Below are 15,544 nucleotides of genomic sequence, written 5' to 3'. Positions count from 1 at the left end.
TTCCCTCGGTTCGATACTCTCCGGTATAATCGACTGCGAGTAATTACGGCCGAGCTTTAAACGAGTACCTCCACTTCGCTCTTTGCCCGAAAATCTGGATCGATCGACGAGTGCAGTTGAATTTAACGATCATCCATTTTAGAATTTAGAGGAAGGCTCGCGAATCCTTTGTATTCTTAATTATTTATCGCGCGTATTACTTTAGAAAATTTACGGGGGTTTCGAACGGAGCTTCGAAAATGTAAAAACGATGGCAATCGAGATGGAAATTTATAGATGGCTCTCGTCTATTTAAACGACCTTTCCTCGAAGATAGATCGGCGACGCTGGGTATTTTCGAGGGAAGCTTGGTCGGCTGAAAAAGTATGACGTTAATTAAAGTCTCGACATAAATCACGGTAAACGCCGAAATGCTTTCCTCCGACGCAACGACACCCAGGCATTTTCGGTTTCCACTCTGATCCTCTCGAAACTGACAAGTACATATTCTTCAACGGTATTTCGTGCTTCGACCTATCCCTCGCGTTATTTCCTCTATTCATTTCTAAAACCCGAATAGTTTGCACCGTTCGAGTTGAAGATGAAAAATTAAACGGTCGGGTTAATGGTGGTAGTTGCAGTTCTTCTGGTACCTCGTAACACAGCGACAGTTCAATTTTCTTCAACTGTGCAAACACGACGGGAGGAAAAAAAGAAAAACTATTAAGCGGACGGTGTTATTTAACGGTGCAGCTATTTCCAGGTGCGTGCGTCGTCGGCGTCGAGTGCTACTCACCGGCGAGCTACGACTCCACTCGGCCAGCCTTTTATACCACTTAATCTCCTTTCACCTAGTCCGTCGAAACGAGTCATTTTTAGTGACACTCCTTTTACTACCCTTTTCGACCTCCGTTTACCCGCGGGACCTGGTAATTTTCGATATTAATTCAACAGGGATTTGGAGCGAAACCGGTTTACCAATTTCTGAACCAAAATTATTTACATTCAAAAGATCGACTATACTGGTGGAATTAATTAAAAGTATGACTGTTTTTTTTATATAACTGACGCCCTAAAATTTGAATAAATGAGAAATTTAAGTAAAAATTGTAAACTGTCCAGAATTAATTTCACTAGTTTAATTGCGAATATCGATGGAAAAATGAATATGGAGGAATTTTTTCTGTTGCCAATTGTTAGTTAAAGGATGAAAGTATACCTCAAGGCTGCGCGAATACGAACGGAAACACAGGTAGATATTACAATATGGCTGGTCATTATTTGAAATCGAGGAAATACCTTGCGATTAGAAACGACCTCAAATGATAATCCGCCTCTTATCTCGAGCAACGCGGTACGAATGTTTACGTTGATAACGCGATTTACTCGTTTCGGCACGCATCTTCCGCGTTATTCTTTTTGAACAGTGATTGATCAGCTTCTATCGAATTGTGACAATAAATTTCTAATAATTTTTCGAGCTTCCCATCGATATCACGGTATTATTTCGGCAGAGTGGGACAGAAGGAAAATATTCTAGTGGTATGTGCTATAGTTTCCGCTATCGCTATCTACGGATTAGAAAAACTCGACAATTTTCTAATCCGATTAGGAATAGATTAAAATAAATAAATTTACTTTCATTCAACATAATTATCTCAATATTTAATTAATTAATTAATAATTAGTCGGTCATTGATTAGAATAATAACAACATTAATGATTAAATGCAAAATATTATCAAAAAGGCATTAATTGTCTTTGTGTCCCAATTTGCCGAAATAATACCATGAGCACCTAACTTACAATTATCTATGGTTGAATGAATTTGTATATAAATCACTATTTATATACAATATCGATAGGAATGTCACGATTTCTTGCCTTGCTATCTTACTATCTATTGCTTTCAATTATCAGCTTCTATCAAATTGTGACAATAATCAGATACCATAAATTTCTAATAATTTTTCGAACTTCCGACCGATATCGCTGTTTCTAACACAACATACGGTGCATCCAGCACCGTTCCGAGAACAGCTCGAAAAAGAAGAGGCAAAAGTGGCACAACGAAACCATTCACTGGACGGAAGGTCGGTCAAACGCGCGTATATTTCATGGTAACGTTGGATCGATCCCCTCAGGGGTTTCTGTCGATCACTGGGATAACACTTGAACGCCTCGTTAGAGAGCATCGCAACGTCATCTCCGTTATCTGAGATTCGCAAATTCAACAAAACTTGTGTCAACGTTTAAACCTGCAATTGTTTCACCGCTGACACATTTCCTCTTATCTGTCGTTTGAGCAATCAGTTCCGCGAGTTTCGTTTAATGACTAATCTACAGGTAGATTCGCGTTCGCTCGAAAGGTTCTTCCCATGATCGTAGATCGTTCCTTCTTCCGTCAGAGCTTCCGACGGGATTGTTGGCCATATTTTCGAGGGAATCCGCGTCCAACTTGGTATTTCTAGCAAGGTGAACAGGAAATCCGAGCTCGCTGCACGGTTTCGCGTATGTCGCGTCGTTCCTTGGTACACTTGCTTCGTTAGGAACACTGTTCGTAATAAACTTTAGAATTCTGGCGAATTAATTAGGACGCATAGAAATCGCGTTGAATGCTGTATATCAACCGTAACGATATCGCAAAATCCATGACGAAAATTATTAATTGAACAACGCTCGCAATCTTTTCGTACAACGATGAAAAAATATATTTTATACCTATCCTAGAATCAACTGCGAATGTATTTACTATGGAAACCGCATTTCCATATCTCTATATCGTTGTTGCGTGTCGAATATTCTGAAATATGATGTTATTTTGTTGCAGGTTGCGCAGGACGCGATATTCGACCGGAAAGCCTGCGGTAAGTGCTCGAGAATTTATTTATTCCGCTTCATTTCCGTATCTTTCCATCAGCCTCGATTTACATACGACCTACGATATTTTTATAAGAAATATTTCGTAAGACGGCGATACGAAAATTTCTTGGTCACCCTTGCCGTTTTAAAGAATATCATTGTAACTTCATTAAGAAATAAATAGACGGCGAAGTAGAGGAACGTATACGTTCCCTGGTTAGAGTTTAATTAAAAGAATTATCGAGATTGAAACAATATTGGTCGCGGGAGTGGCTGGCAACGTGCCGTTGCGCGGAGGGGACGGTTAAGGGATGTTGCCAGGGTACGGAGCGAAGGGTACAGCAGGGAAAGGAAGGATAGAAGGAAGGAAGGGTCGGGAAAACGGGTCGATAATCCGTCGGTTTATATTCCCCTGCAGTTTCTGGCCACGTCCGGTCGTAGAAAATTTATTTGTCTAGCTTTTACCGTCGGACAGGATCGGCCGGATAATTCGTTCTGTCTTTTAATAATGTATCAGCATCCTCCTCGGTTGCTTTTCCGTCACTCCGAGCTACTCCTTTTTTCAAATTAATCATTCAACCTGTATGTTTCACTCTGGACAATTCAATTTTTCTCAAAATATTTGATCAAATTTTTACTCTAGACATCGGAATATTTATTATCTCTGATCTCTGATCTTTTTTGTCAAATCTAAAAATTTCTTAATCATCGAAAATTCGTTGGAAGGCAGCCTGTAATTTAGTTATCGCCATGGACGTGGCAAATTGGAGCGGCATCGCGTTTAACTCGTTATCAGAGGACGGTAAACCGTAGCAGGTAGGGTGCAACGAGGTAACGTCAACATTAGAAGCCGACTCGGTTCAGCTTCTCTTGGCTTTATCATAATCTTTGCACGGCAAACACTTCTCGCCGAGATACGAGGATCCCGTCTTGGCCCGATGAAAAGGAGGTTGAGTTTGGTCGGCAAGCAGAGCTTTTATTCCTCTTCTCTCTCGGTCGTTTTTCAAAGTTCCCGTCGCACGATTCACCTGCGAGTTTCCTTACCAGTGACGTATACCCTGAATTTGCGTCCAATGTTTGGCTTTTCCTCCGGCGAAAGTTTGCACGCGTAAATGAACTTTCCTCGGGGAATTTTCAAAGGAAAAGGGGATAAATTTTATGATTACCTGATTGCGTTTCGAGGCTGTAGCTCTTTAATTAAATTATCGCTCATCGACGCGATAACGTCTCGTTGGTATCGATAAAACCGGACGATCGACGACGCTTTCGATGAATCGATCGTTGACTCATCGACGCGCAACACGCGGAAATTTTCCAAGTTTAGTCGATCCTGTTCCTTAACGAGACAGTCTGCATCCCGTTACACCGGTTGCCTTTCAGTTTCTTTAGAACAAAAACCGTGTGCATTCGTTAAAGTATAATTTCATAGCTGTGACGAAACACAAAAGTTTGAAAAACGCAGGATCTTTGGAGAAGAATCGAAAGGAAGGTGGCGAGAACGTGGCAAAAGCCGTCCATCATTTTCCTATTAATCAGAGCGTTAACCGATTGTACGCGCCAAGGAAAAGGAAGTATGCTAATGACGGTAACGTCGTTGAAAAGTATATTTTCACTGTGAACTATGTTAAATTGTGGTAATATATGTATAACCGATAGAGACCAGAGAAATTGTTTCTTTCAAACATGCGCGCTTCGCACATTACTGTAATTACCTCGGCGCTGAGCATCTTCCACATTAGAAACTATAATTTTCTATGATGAGAAATCTTACCGTTATCAAAATTTCTTTTTTTTTTTTATATATATATAAAAGAAATAAAACATAGGATAACTCGAGAAAGTACATCAATCATCGAGAAACTGAAGGAAAGGTCATCCTTAGATCGGTTTGAAAAATCCAAATTCCTTTAGAGGCTGCTAATGAAAGTCTAGACTGAAAGTCGTGATGTCAAGTTCAAAGGGGTTAAGAAGCACGTGGAATGCGAGAAATCGTCCGGTTACGAGGAGCAATTGTTTTCTCCCCCAAGCAGCTGAGTTTCTAGTAATTAACGCTTCTCTGGCAAGATTGGTCAATTACGGGCCATTAATCTCGCTTACTCTGGATAAGATAATCGATCTTGGATCGTGAATGAAAAAAAAAAAATTCAACAGCCAGGTTAAAGATAGCTTTGCGAAGCCTACGGTCAGTTTGTGCACCGGTAGCAAAGGTGTTGAAAGTGTCGAGAGACGGATATGTCACCTGCACGACCCCGTGAAAGCCATCCGATCGGTTCTCGCGGCCAGGATCGATTCATCGTGTTGGTCGATGCTTGTTCGCTGGCTGGGTTATTTTAACCGCGGATAGTCGGGACGAGAAGAAGAGGTTGTGCACGCAGGTCACGTTCTTCGGTTCGTCTGCCGGTCGTTCGAAGAGGAGGAAGAGAGAGATAAACGGATGGCAGGATTCAGTGGAAGCGGGTTAGCAGCCGGTCGACTGACTGCTATCCTACGGGGACCTTGGCAGTGACAAACTGTGCGACCATCCTCCGCATTTACCTGTCCTTTTTCCAAAGGTTCTCGAGGCACCGAGAAGCTCTACTCTCTTGGAATTCTTTGTTCCGCGTTCACTCGCGTTCACGCGCTCCTCCTTTCTCGGGGGTCAACGAACCAACACCCGCCAGAAACCGGGCTACCTTTGCTTTCGGATGCTCCTATCGATCATCCTTCTCCCGATTGCGTAGGAAAACAGAAATTTGCAAACTCTCTAACAGAATTTGTTCCTTTGATTAATTCGGGATCCGAAGGATAACGAATTAGGAAGCACGAGTGGTGAAACTTAGCGAGAAATAGAAACGATTCTTCTATTTAAATTAACCTCCTCGCTGTAGACTGTGTGTGTAATGAAAGGGTTAAAGAAGATCGCGGAGCATTATCTTAATTAATTATACAGCAACGATTAATGAGGTACAAATGTATTCATCTGGCGGTGTAATTTATTTCGCATTGTCCCGTAATTGGCGGGCTGAATGAAAGAGAAAGCTTTCCGTGAATCGAGGCCCAGCGAAAATGGAATGCAAATTATTCTCGGATCCTTCGCCTTATTTGTCACGTTGCCTGATAGATTTAGCGACGCGCTCGGATATTTATACGCGTCGCGGATCGAAGCTTTATCTCCAATTGAAGCTTCCTTTCTTTCAGCTACAATGTATCGTTGCTTCTCTCCGTTCTAAGATCCCGCGAGGAAAGTCGGAGCAATCGTGGGTGTGTAATGGGTCTGCTCGTAAATTAACGGGACGGTTTCGTGGCTCGTAAAACGACGAGTTCAAGGATAGACGAGAAATGACACTCGGAAATCGAGTTACTATCGTCCCGTAAAACCCGCGAAAATGGCGTGACTGATCGTTTCGTAATGTCCCGGTTAAACGTCCATTCTCTTTCTCCGGATAAATACCTCTTCGATAAAAACAACGCTGGAAGAAGGTACAAAGTAGTACAAACCGTTAGGATGTGACGTGGGTGCGTAAGGATCGAGACACTTGATAAAAAATGATAACATTTATTATTAAGACGATGATGGTGCGAAGCGTGGGCGACTGTCCGGTACCTTCTGTCGTTTTTCCGTCAAAGTCGAACGGTCGGTTCAGGGAAAATGCGGAAGGGAGATAAATAACCCTCACCGAACCGAGGTTCTGGCAATCGTCACTTTTATTGCCAGCCCTCTTCGAAAATAATAACAAAGCCCCGGAAAACTTTTTCCCAAGACGACGCGACAATCCGCCATAAATTTATCCCGAAGAAACACGATTCCTCTCGGTCCACCAGGAATTTTTATGATATCGATAGGAAACTGTTCGAACAGGTAGCTGCCGGATGAAATGGTACCTAGATAAGGCGTTGTACCTTATCTTCGATATACCGCTGGAAAGATAGATGGCACCGTTTATCTTCTGTTTGGTAGCCGCGATAAGGCTACGTCGAACTGGCGATAAAACGAGAATGGTGATCGAGATTGTTATGTAAAACGTCAATCTTATTCGGCCATGTTTGCGTTTCTCGATTCGACGGTCAGCTAACGCATGCGGGGCTAATTGGAATCGCGTGTATACTCGTAGCTGAGTGGATCTAACATTCGCCGATTCGTCGTACCTTTCCTCGCAGTAGGTCGCCGCGATTCTCACGCTCCCTTTATACATTTAACTGTACGTGTTGCTGACAGCCCGACGCGATGGATTGTTGGCGAAATCCGCGATTGCCACCGTGCGCTTTGTTCCCCACCGGTGATTAATGTTTGCCTGTTTCTGACACGTCTTTGACAGAGATATCGCGCGCTGCGACTGATAGGACGATCGAAAATTCAATTATATAGAAAAGTAGATTCTTCGGAGTTGCGTTTAATGGAAATTTGTAACGGGGTTAAAAGTTGGTTCGATTAACGATCGCGTTACGTTGCCGCGTTTAGGCAAAGTCTAATCGCATGGCGAACCGATAAGAAGCCTTCGCGTGATGGCGAATTGGGTTAGCTGCTTCCGGTTCCGGAGAACGGTGAAAGCCTTCCACCGGTGATCTCCCATCGGGTCTAGGTTTGTTGTGTAGAGGATTCACACGGTGGCCGGAAGAACGACTTCTTTTTACCGGGTACATTTCGTTGTTTCCACTTCACCGGCGTAGTCCGCGTTCCACGATGCGCCGAACAATAGTTGTATAAACAATTGATTTTCAAAGAATTGCTTCTCCTACTTTTTTACACCGCTTTTCACCTTTTCCTGAGAAATAAATCAGATGTTACTATTGAGTATCTTTAATTATCGAACGAAGATTGAATTCAATCGATTTGCAGAGGAAAGTAGTTTATTTATGAAAGTGATATACAAAAGTACAGAGGCGAAAAACTTGGTGAAATGGCCCGGACTGGAGCCTACGTGAAGCAAGAGAAAATGGTAGAGTGGAAAAATTTAGAATTTAAAATATATTCTATTCTCAATAGTTATGTTCCGTAGCAAAATGTAGATTTGCATTTTATTGTAATTATCTCGCACGGTGGAAAGGTTAATCGCAGGAACCTCCGTGCTTGCATGCATTTCCAGTCCCGTTTTTATGCGACTACCAAGGTTCTACTCTGCGTAGAACTTAACGTATTTTATCTATTTGCAGCCTTGCAATTATTTTCACGAGATTAATTTGGCGCGAGAATTACGAATAATCGTAAGAAAAGTGAGAGTCGCGTTATTCATAGTCCTTCATCTTTTTTTACCATTTCGATTAATGGAGAATCTAGTGTACTTTCGCTGCGTCTGCGACCAGTCTACGAAACTCGCTGGTTAACCTTTCGAATCAGAGCGAACCCCAACGCCAGCTGCACTCTTGTTTCTACGCCTTCGTTCTCCTGCACGCTGTATTTGTTACGTAAATGTAATTTCTATACTCGCCACGTTGTTGCTATCTTTAGTCGACGTTATGTCACGTTACGCCAGCTGTTACCATTTTTTTTTTTTTCGCTCCATCGATAAAACTCATTCAAACTTTGCTCACGCTATTCGTTACATATTTCAATCGGTTTCGCACGCATTTGATATAATAGAAAAATTGTGAAACGTACCTCGGAAATCAGTGCTGATTAATTCATTTTTTGATCGTAAACTTCATTCAGAAAGCGAAGTTTCTCTTCCGTAAAATATATTTTCATAATTAATTTAGCTGCACGCAATTTTATTAAGTAGTTTGAACATCGAGAAAGTCTACTTTGCTCGATACTGTACACGCGCCTCCCTGTCAAAGGGTTAACGCGATGAATGAAATAAGCGGCGTGGAAAAACGTATCTCGTGCTACTTACCTTCCATTCTTGCCCATTATTGTACGCAACGTTTAACGCGAAATTGATGTACACACTGGTTAACTACCATTTGACGTGTGATACATCTTCTTATGGAGCTCTTACCGGGCATTCTCACGATTTTATTCGATGATGGATAAAAGTGAAACCACGTGTCATCGTTAAGGCTGTAGAAATCGAATAATTGCAAAATTTATAGGGGAATGAATCACCGTGAAGAATTGTTCTGTCATTCGAAATCTTTGCTGTTTCTTCTGTATTAAGTATTCTGGGGAACAACTGGTGGATATTAGAATTGTTTGAAAAGGGTTTCATCGTAGAACATTGTCGCGGCTTTAGCGTTCGTTGTAAACGCTTGCGGAGTGGTCGTCGGATTAGCCGTAATTCAAATGGAAATGTGCCAAAATCCCTGCTAATGCGGGACCGATTCGCAAACTAGGCCGCCCGACATTATCTTTAGTAATTAACATCGCTGCAGTTCCCTTTTCCTTCGGCCTATTGTTCGAGATATCGAGCCGAAGAAGATTGCGCTCCCTAAGAATCTTCCAATTAAAATTAGCCGTATTAATAATATTCCACTTTCTCAAAATATTCCCCGAAATTTTGCGAATATTTGCAATGACCGAATTGTTTGCAAATTCGCAATAATTTGCGCACCCTAAGAATCTTCCAATTAAAATTAGCCGTATTAATAATATTCCACTTTCTCAAAATATTCCCCGAAATTTTGGGAATATTTGCAACGACCGAATTGTTTGCAAATTCGCAATAATTCCCAAATTTGCACTCCCTAAGAATCCTCCAATTGAAATTAGCCGTATTAATAATATTCCACTTTCTCAAAATATTCCCCGAAATTTTGGGAATATTTGCAACGACCGAATTGTTTGCAAATTCGCAATAATTCCCAAATTTGCACTCCCTAAGAATCCTCCAATTGAAATTAGCCTTATTAATAATATTCCACTTTCTCAAAATATTCCTCGAAATTTTGCGAATATTTGCAACGACCGAATTGTTTGCAAATTCGCAATAATTCCCAAATTTGCACTCCCTAAGAATCCTCCAATTAAAATTAGCCGTAATAATAATATTCCACTTTCTCAAAATGTTCCCCGAAATTTTGCGAATATTTGCAACGACCGAATTGTTCGGAAATTCGCAATAACTCCCACGTGTGATAGCTTTGTATATCGAATTTCACCGGCGCTGTCCCACGAATGCAAATGCGTTCCGGTGAAAACGCAGACGAAACGTAGCGGCTTTCATAGGGAGATCTAGAAGTTCCGGTCCATGAAGTAATATCGCGGCGGTCGTAGTAATTCCGCGTGTTTTTCCCGTTAGCCAATCGCCGTGGGACGTTTAAACGAGATTTCGCGCGGTGTTTATTGCGAAACGCCGGATGCCGAAATTTCACCGAGCTTTTCGACCACTTGCGCTTTCACGCGGTTCGAAACTGATTCAGGCCAGACGAAAGATGCGTTCGTCTTCCCTTGCAGCTGTTGCGACGCGTCTGTTCGCGGACACTCAGTACTTGTTTTACGTAACAACGCGAAACTTACTTCCGGAATGTTCCTTTCCAGCGGATCGAAGTGGGTTTGAACAAGGGATTAATTAAGAGATTTTTTAACACTTGTTTCACAGCTAGCCTAAAATCTTGAAGAGATTTTTTGATTTCGCATTAGAAATCAGAGCGAATATCTAATTCGTAAATCTAACTATCAAATCGATACATTTGATAATTGATACGCTATTGAAAATCGATTTCCTGCCGAGGTATCGAGTGATCGGATGAAAAACAATGGATCAATTTATAATCGCAACGGAAATCGATCTAATTCGACCTTCTCGCGCATTAAAGAGCATACGCGTGTTTCTATTGAAATTAACAAGCTACTATTATTTGGCCTAACGAATCGATTAAGTATTCGGTTTGCTTCGTATCTAGAGCAACGACCTGTCTGCCGAACGAACAGAATGGACAGTTTGGTGATGCACCATTTACCATGAGGGACGGGTTCAATGACGAATAGGCAATCGATGACATTCGAACGGCGTACCGTTTGATCGATGCCTCGTAATTAGTTCCACCTTGAATTTATCCAAGGCAATGATTCGTGAAAAGAAGCGTAACGCGTTTGATTAAGTTTCCTCGCGAATACTGTAACCTTGTATAAAAATTCTTTTTCTTCTTTTTTTTTTTCTTTCTTTTTCCTGTATTATTAAAGCGGTAACGATTGCATGCAGATTGAAAAGAAAGTCGCCCCTGAATCGGTAACAGAAGCCTAACTAGTAGTTTTTCGTGTAGGGGCGAGGATTTGTTGAGCTTGTGCCAAACGTGGAAATAAAATACCGAGCCCGTACTCGTTGTATCGCCGATATACAAGCTCGCCAAGTTTCACCCTTTCATTAGAAAGAGATAGCGAGAAACGGGAAGCTGAGCATTAAAGGGGAACAGTCACAAAGTTGAAACCTTCTCGATCCCTTTTCCCAACATTTTCTTGACAATTTTAGTATCGTTCGAGACACCTTTTCTCTCGTTAACCTCGGAAAATTTTGTACCGCCTGTAGAAACATAGGAACAGAGCGTTAACTTTCATCGAATCGACGATACCCGATCCCGTCGAAATACCGCGAGCTCCCTTGTCCTCGTCGATTTTTCGAATATTTGGCCACCGGCCAGCTCCTTCACATCGTAGCAACGCGGCACATCGGATACGTATTAATGGACAAAGCTCATCAACGGTCTGTTAAAGACGCGTTTAACCACGCAGCTCGCACCTTTCAGTCCGCCTCTGCAGCTCGTAAATCCTATCGGACAAGGTACTAGGACGTTCCTAGTAATTAGCCATTTTTTTACCATTAATCCTATGGTAACGTAAATGAATATAGTTTATTAGAATGTATAATAAAACCCTTTGGGTCTGGTTTTCGTCACTTTCTCTTTTGTATGTCCCTCTTCTTGCCTTTAGAAATATAAATTACCTAAACTACGATACTACTGTAGGCATTTGGTGAAAGGGGAAGAGGGTTTTGTCACCCCGGACACCTTTGGTCCGTACTGGGGACCGCTAGGTGGCGACGAGATGATCTGTGGATCAGTGTTCTCGCTGGCGGTTGACTATATAGAAGTTCCAAATTGCGGTATGACAGTCTTAAGATAACCCAGTTGACCAGTTTGCGATTTGCAAGTTTCCTTTCAACCTAGGATAGATTCAAAGCTTCCCAATGCTAGGAAATTAATATTTCTTGAAAAGTTGGCGATGGAGCGAATAATAGAAATTTGATTCGTCTCCTCCTCTTGGATCCAGCCCCGAAAATTCCGGGATAGTAGTCGACTTTACCATTTGCTGACGTTGCTATAAGAAACGAGGGGTTAATATCGCGCTTTATTGATTTCGTGTCGCGTTAGACTGCTCTCTGGCGACGATGGAAGCCGTATCCGTGTCCCTTCTCTCGGTTACTATAGTAGGAAAAGTTTCTTATAATTCACGGTCGACGTTATCGCGGCCTGCGTTCGCCACGCGATATCGCGTGACGCGGTGTAGGGTGGTTAAACGGATCAGCGGTAAACACAGCAGGGCGAAAGTAAGAGTATAAGTAAAGGTGTTGGGAGAGTTGGTGTCTCTGGATCGTGGGAGATGCAGACCTACGCGCGAATTCCAGCTCGACCGGTACAGCTGGTGGAATGGATAACGGTATGCAGGCGAGTTAACGGAAGATAATGCAGGAGAACAGGTAGAAGGAGTCGGAGCTTCGCCAAGGGATTCCTCGAATGTCGACCTCGCCCCTTGATTGTCCCTCGCGAACGACTCTGGGAACGCGGATCCCCGATTCACGAGGATGATTCCCCATCTCCTCCTCCTCTACGAACTTTCCGTAATGGTCGTTCATTATCTTGTAATTAGATTCTATTCTGAAAATTAACCCGTCGCTGGAAATACGGTACTTTTGCACAGTTAGACGCATTTAGGCTCTTTGTGCTGGAACGATTTCTCTGAAACCCGTGTTTCTTTCTCTTTTTTCAGAATATGGAGTGAGAGAATCGTGTCTCCTTCAGGAATGAAATCCTGACGAGAGATAGAAGCGATACCATCATGATGGAACCACCAGTTACGAGCAAGGTACTGCGGGCTCCTAGCCTGAAAAGGGGTCAGGAGAACGTCAGGATTCAGGACAGGGTAAGCGAACGTCGGAAATATTTTCTTGACTCGGTACATCGGTTTTGAGACACCCTGTATGCAAGATTAATCGGAGACAATAGTCGTAGCTCGAGCGTGTCGATTTCTCGATGCACGCCGGATGCGCATTATGCATCCTCGACGATGCAGCTGCACCGGATTGACGTCACCAGAGTCTCTTTTTTTCCAGCACTCGATCATAGTTGCTTCGCTTTCTGATATGTTTCGATCGCCTTGGCAAAGCAGCCAGGTATGCATTCGCGTTGCACTTGCACCTCCAAGTGCATCTCGAGAGGTGAGTTTGTAGAAAATTCGCTCGTCGCTTTCCCTCTCGACGGAGTTCCTTCTCGCGGATCGAGTTGCGTTCGCTTTACCTTTGTTGCATCGTCTCTCGCGTAACACCTTTTGTCATCTTCCTTCACCTCTACCTGATTTACTGGAATATATTAATTTTTTTTAAATTTTGAACACAGTATAAGAATTCTAATAATTTTAATGAGATAAATATGTTTTTAGAAACAAATTAATGAATATAAAATATTGATCCTCGATGCAACTAATTGCGCAAGGATATTATAATAGAAAAGTGCATTTGCAATTTATAGAAATTGTGCTGCATCGTTAGAATCGTTTGAAACAAGTGGTCGCCGATAAGCAGACAATCTTCCTTACCAAGTGCACACTGTGCATCAGAGATTATGACGGCAGGCGCCTCCTTTCGGTTACATTAGAAACTATTACACTCTAGGTTGATAATTAATTTGATGTCTTATTTTAATTATTTTATTTTATTTTATTAAAAATTAATACCTTTCGAGCTACTGAATTTTTGGAAATTGAGGGAAGCTGTTGAAAATGATGCCTAAAATTTAAATAATTTTTAATTTCTCTGACCCCACACTTTAGTTAACTAAAAATTAAAAAAAAAAAAATAATTTAGACTGTTAGTTTTGAAGGTAAATTTCGACGGTAGACCGAAACATGTCCCAGCGCACCCACGCGTGCTCCGAAATCACGATTGTGTGTAAATGAACGCGTGGGTGGAAAGGCGAGAATTATCAGCTGCGCGCTGTTCACCGGTTTGTCCTCGCTAATCTTTTCGGAGCAACTCGACTCTGTCGCTTTCTATTATTCCTCCTAACAATCCGCTTTGAAACCCGTTGCATTTCGTTACCTTCGAAAAAGAGCTTCCGTAAAATTCGTAATTAAAACTCCGGTTAAATTGAAGAGCCTCTTGACATTCAGCAGTCAGTTTAAAAGGTGTCTATTGTTTCGTTCAAAATTACGTATTTCCTACTTTCGGAATCGGTTACAATTACGGGAAGTTGGTCTCGAATTTGGAACTGGTTTTACGTTCGATCAGAAGTTGGAGAAATTCATTAACGATGCAGCGGTGAAACAGGTGTACTGCTCGCAGCTGGTGCAGGTCGTTGACCGAGTTCGACACACTTGAGCCCGTGAACCCTCTGCTTTTACTTTTTCTTCTAAGGGCCAATGCCATTCACCGTCTGACGAGATACTCCACCGTCTTCTAATCGGTGTCGACGAGAAGGAAAATGTGTATAATGATTGCAATTAATTAGACATCCTCGAAAGTGGCGAATAAATGGAGGAGAGTGCATTGGAAGTTATGCAATTGTGTACTGGGTCGAGAAATAAGTTCAAGGCAGCTGGGAATAGCGAGTGGGTTAGGCTCTTTCGAGACTCGCGAACTCTGCAATTCAATTTCCCATGATTTTTCTTTCGTACATGCTTCGTTTGATCGAACATGGCTGTTGAAAAGCTGGCAACAGACAGAATCGGATGGCCATCGCCAGGTACAACTTCCGGCTTTGTCTAACGGTACGGCACACCGGTTATTCTTCCGCGACGCTCTAACATCCGATCTTTTGATCTCTGCGATTCGCCTTATTTGCCATTTAATTTAACGATATTATCTGTATAAAATTTTTCTAATAAACTCGTTTTACCGCTTTGATACGAAATCTCGGGCGAATAGAAATAATTTATACAGGAGGCGAGGCGTTTTCTAATCCCCGCCGGATGGCTTGGTAAACCTTTTAGAGTTTATTACATCCCAGGTTAATGGCTAATAAGAGACACACCTCTGCTTGCTATCAGCCCTTTCACGGCCCTTCCTATCTACCACGGGCTTTTACTCGTCATAGGATGGTTTTAACGAAATTGCTTCTTATCACGCGACCTGTCTGCTCTTTATTCTCGACTTGTCTGCCGAGACGCGAGCTTGAACAATATCGATGACTGGAAACTTGCCAGAATTAAATTCGAACGGGTTATTACAATATACAGTGGATCGCAAAAGTATTCGCACACCGGTTAAAACAGAATACCTTGTTTAAAATTAGATAATCATTTTATCAAAAGAAAATTTAAAAAATGGTTAACAATATTAGTTGTACTCGTAACTTTATCTCTTATCTCTGATTCGAAAATCAGAGTGCAAAACGTGTAAAGTCAATTATAGGAACGTTATCAGGCTATAAAACCGTCGGTTTCGTCCAAATTTCGCGACACCGAGGGAATACATAATTAAAGGAGCTCGAGTCCCGGCCGATAACGAGCCATCGAAGCGATTTCCGAGCGCGGAAGCGGAAGAGACGTTGCCTCCACGGGACGGATGCGAAGATCAGTGCTTGAATTAATTATCCGTTCGCTCCATTCTGGTCGCGCGACGTTCCACCGTCAATTTGC

At 42.2% G+C, this 15,544-nt stretch overlaps 1 protein-coding gene across 8 annotated transcripts in view; it reads left to right on the top strand.

The window, feature by feature from the left end:
• Wdr62 (WD repeat domain 62) overlaps positions 1–15,544 on the top strand; it is a 53,243-nt gene that overhangs the window by 6,688 nt on the left and 31,011 nt on the right. For all 8 annotated transcript variants that reach the window (XM_076692249.1, XM_076692246.1, XM_076692248.1 and 5 more), the window contains exons 2-3: positions 2,810–2,846; positions 12,680–12,832. In XM_076692249.1, the coding sequence (XP_076548364.1) occupies positions 12,749–12,832 (84 nt within the window). In that variant the 5' untranslated portion in view covers positions 2,810–2,846; positions 12,680–12,748. The remainder of the gene's footprint in view (positions 1–2,809; positions 2,847–12,679; positions 12,833–15,544) is intronic.

The sequence above is a fragment of the Osmia lignaria genome, chromosome 14, assembly GCF_051020975.1.
Source record: "Osmia lignaria lignaria isolate PbOS001 chromosome 14, iyOsmLign1, whole genome shotgun sequence".
Taxonomy (NCBI): domain Eukaryota; kingdom Metazoa; phylum Arthropoda; class Insecta; order Hymenoptera; family Megachilidae; genus Osmia; species Osmia lignaria.
The sequence above is the reverse complement of the archived record's forward strand: the minus strand, read 5'-3'. Positions and strand labels throughout refer to the sequence as shown.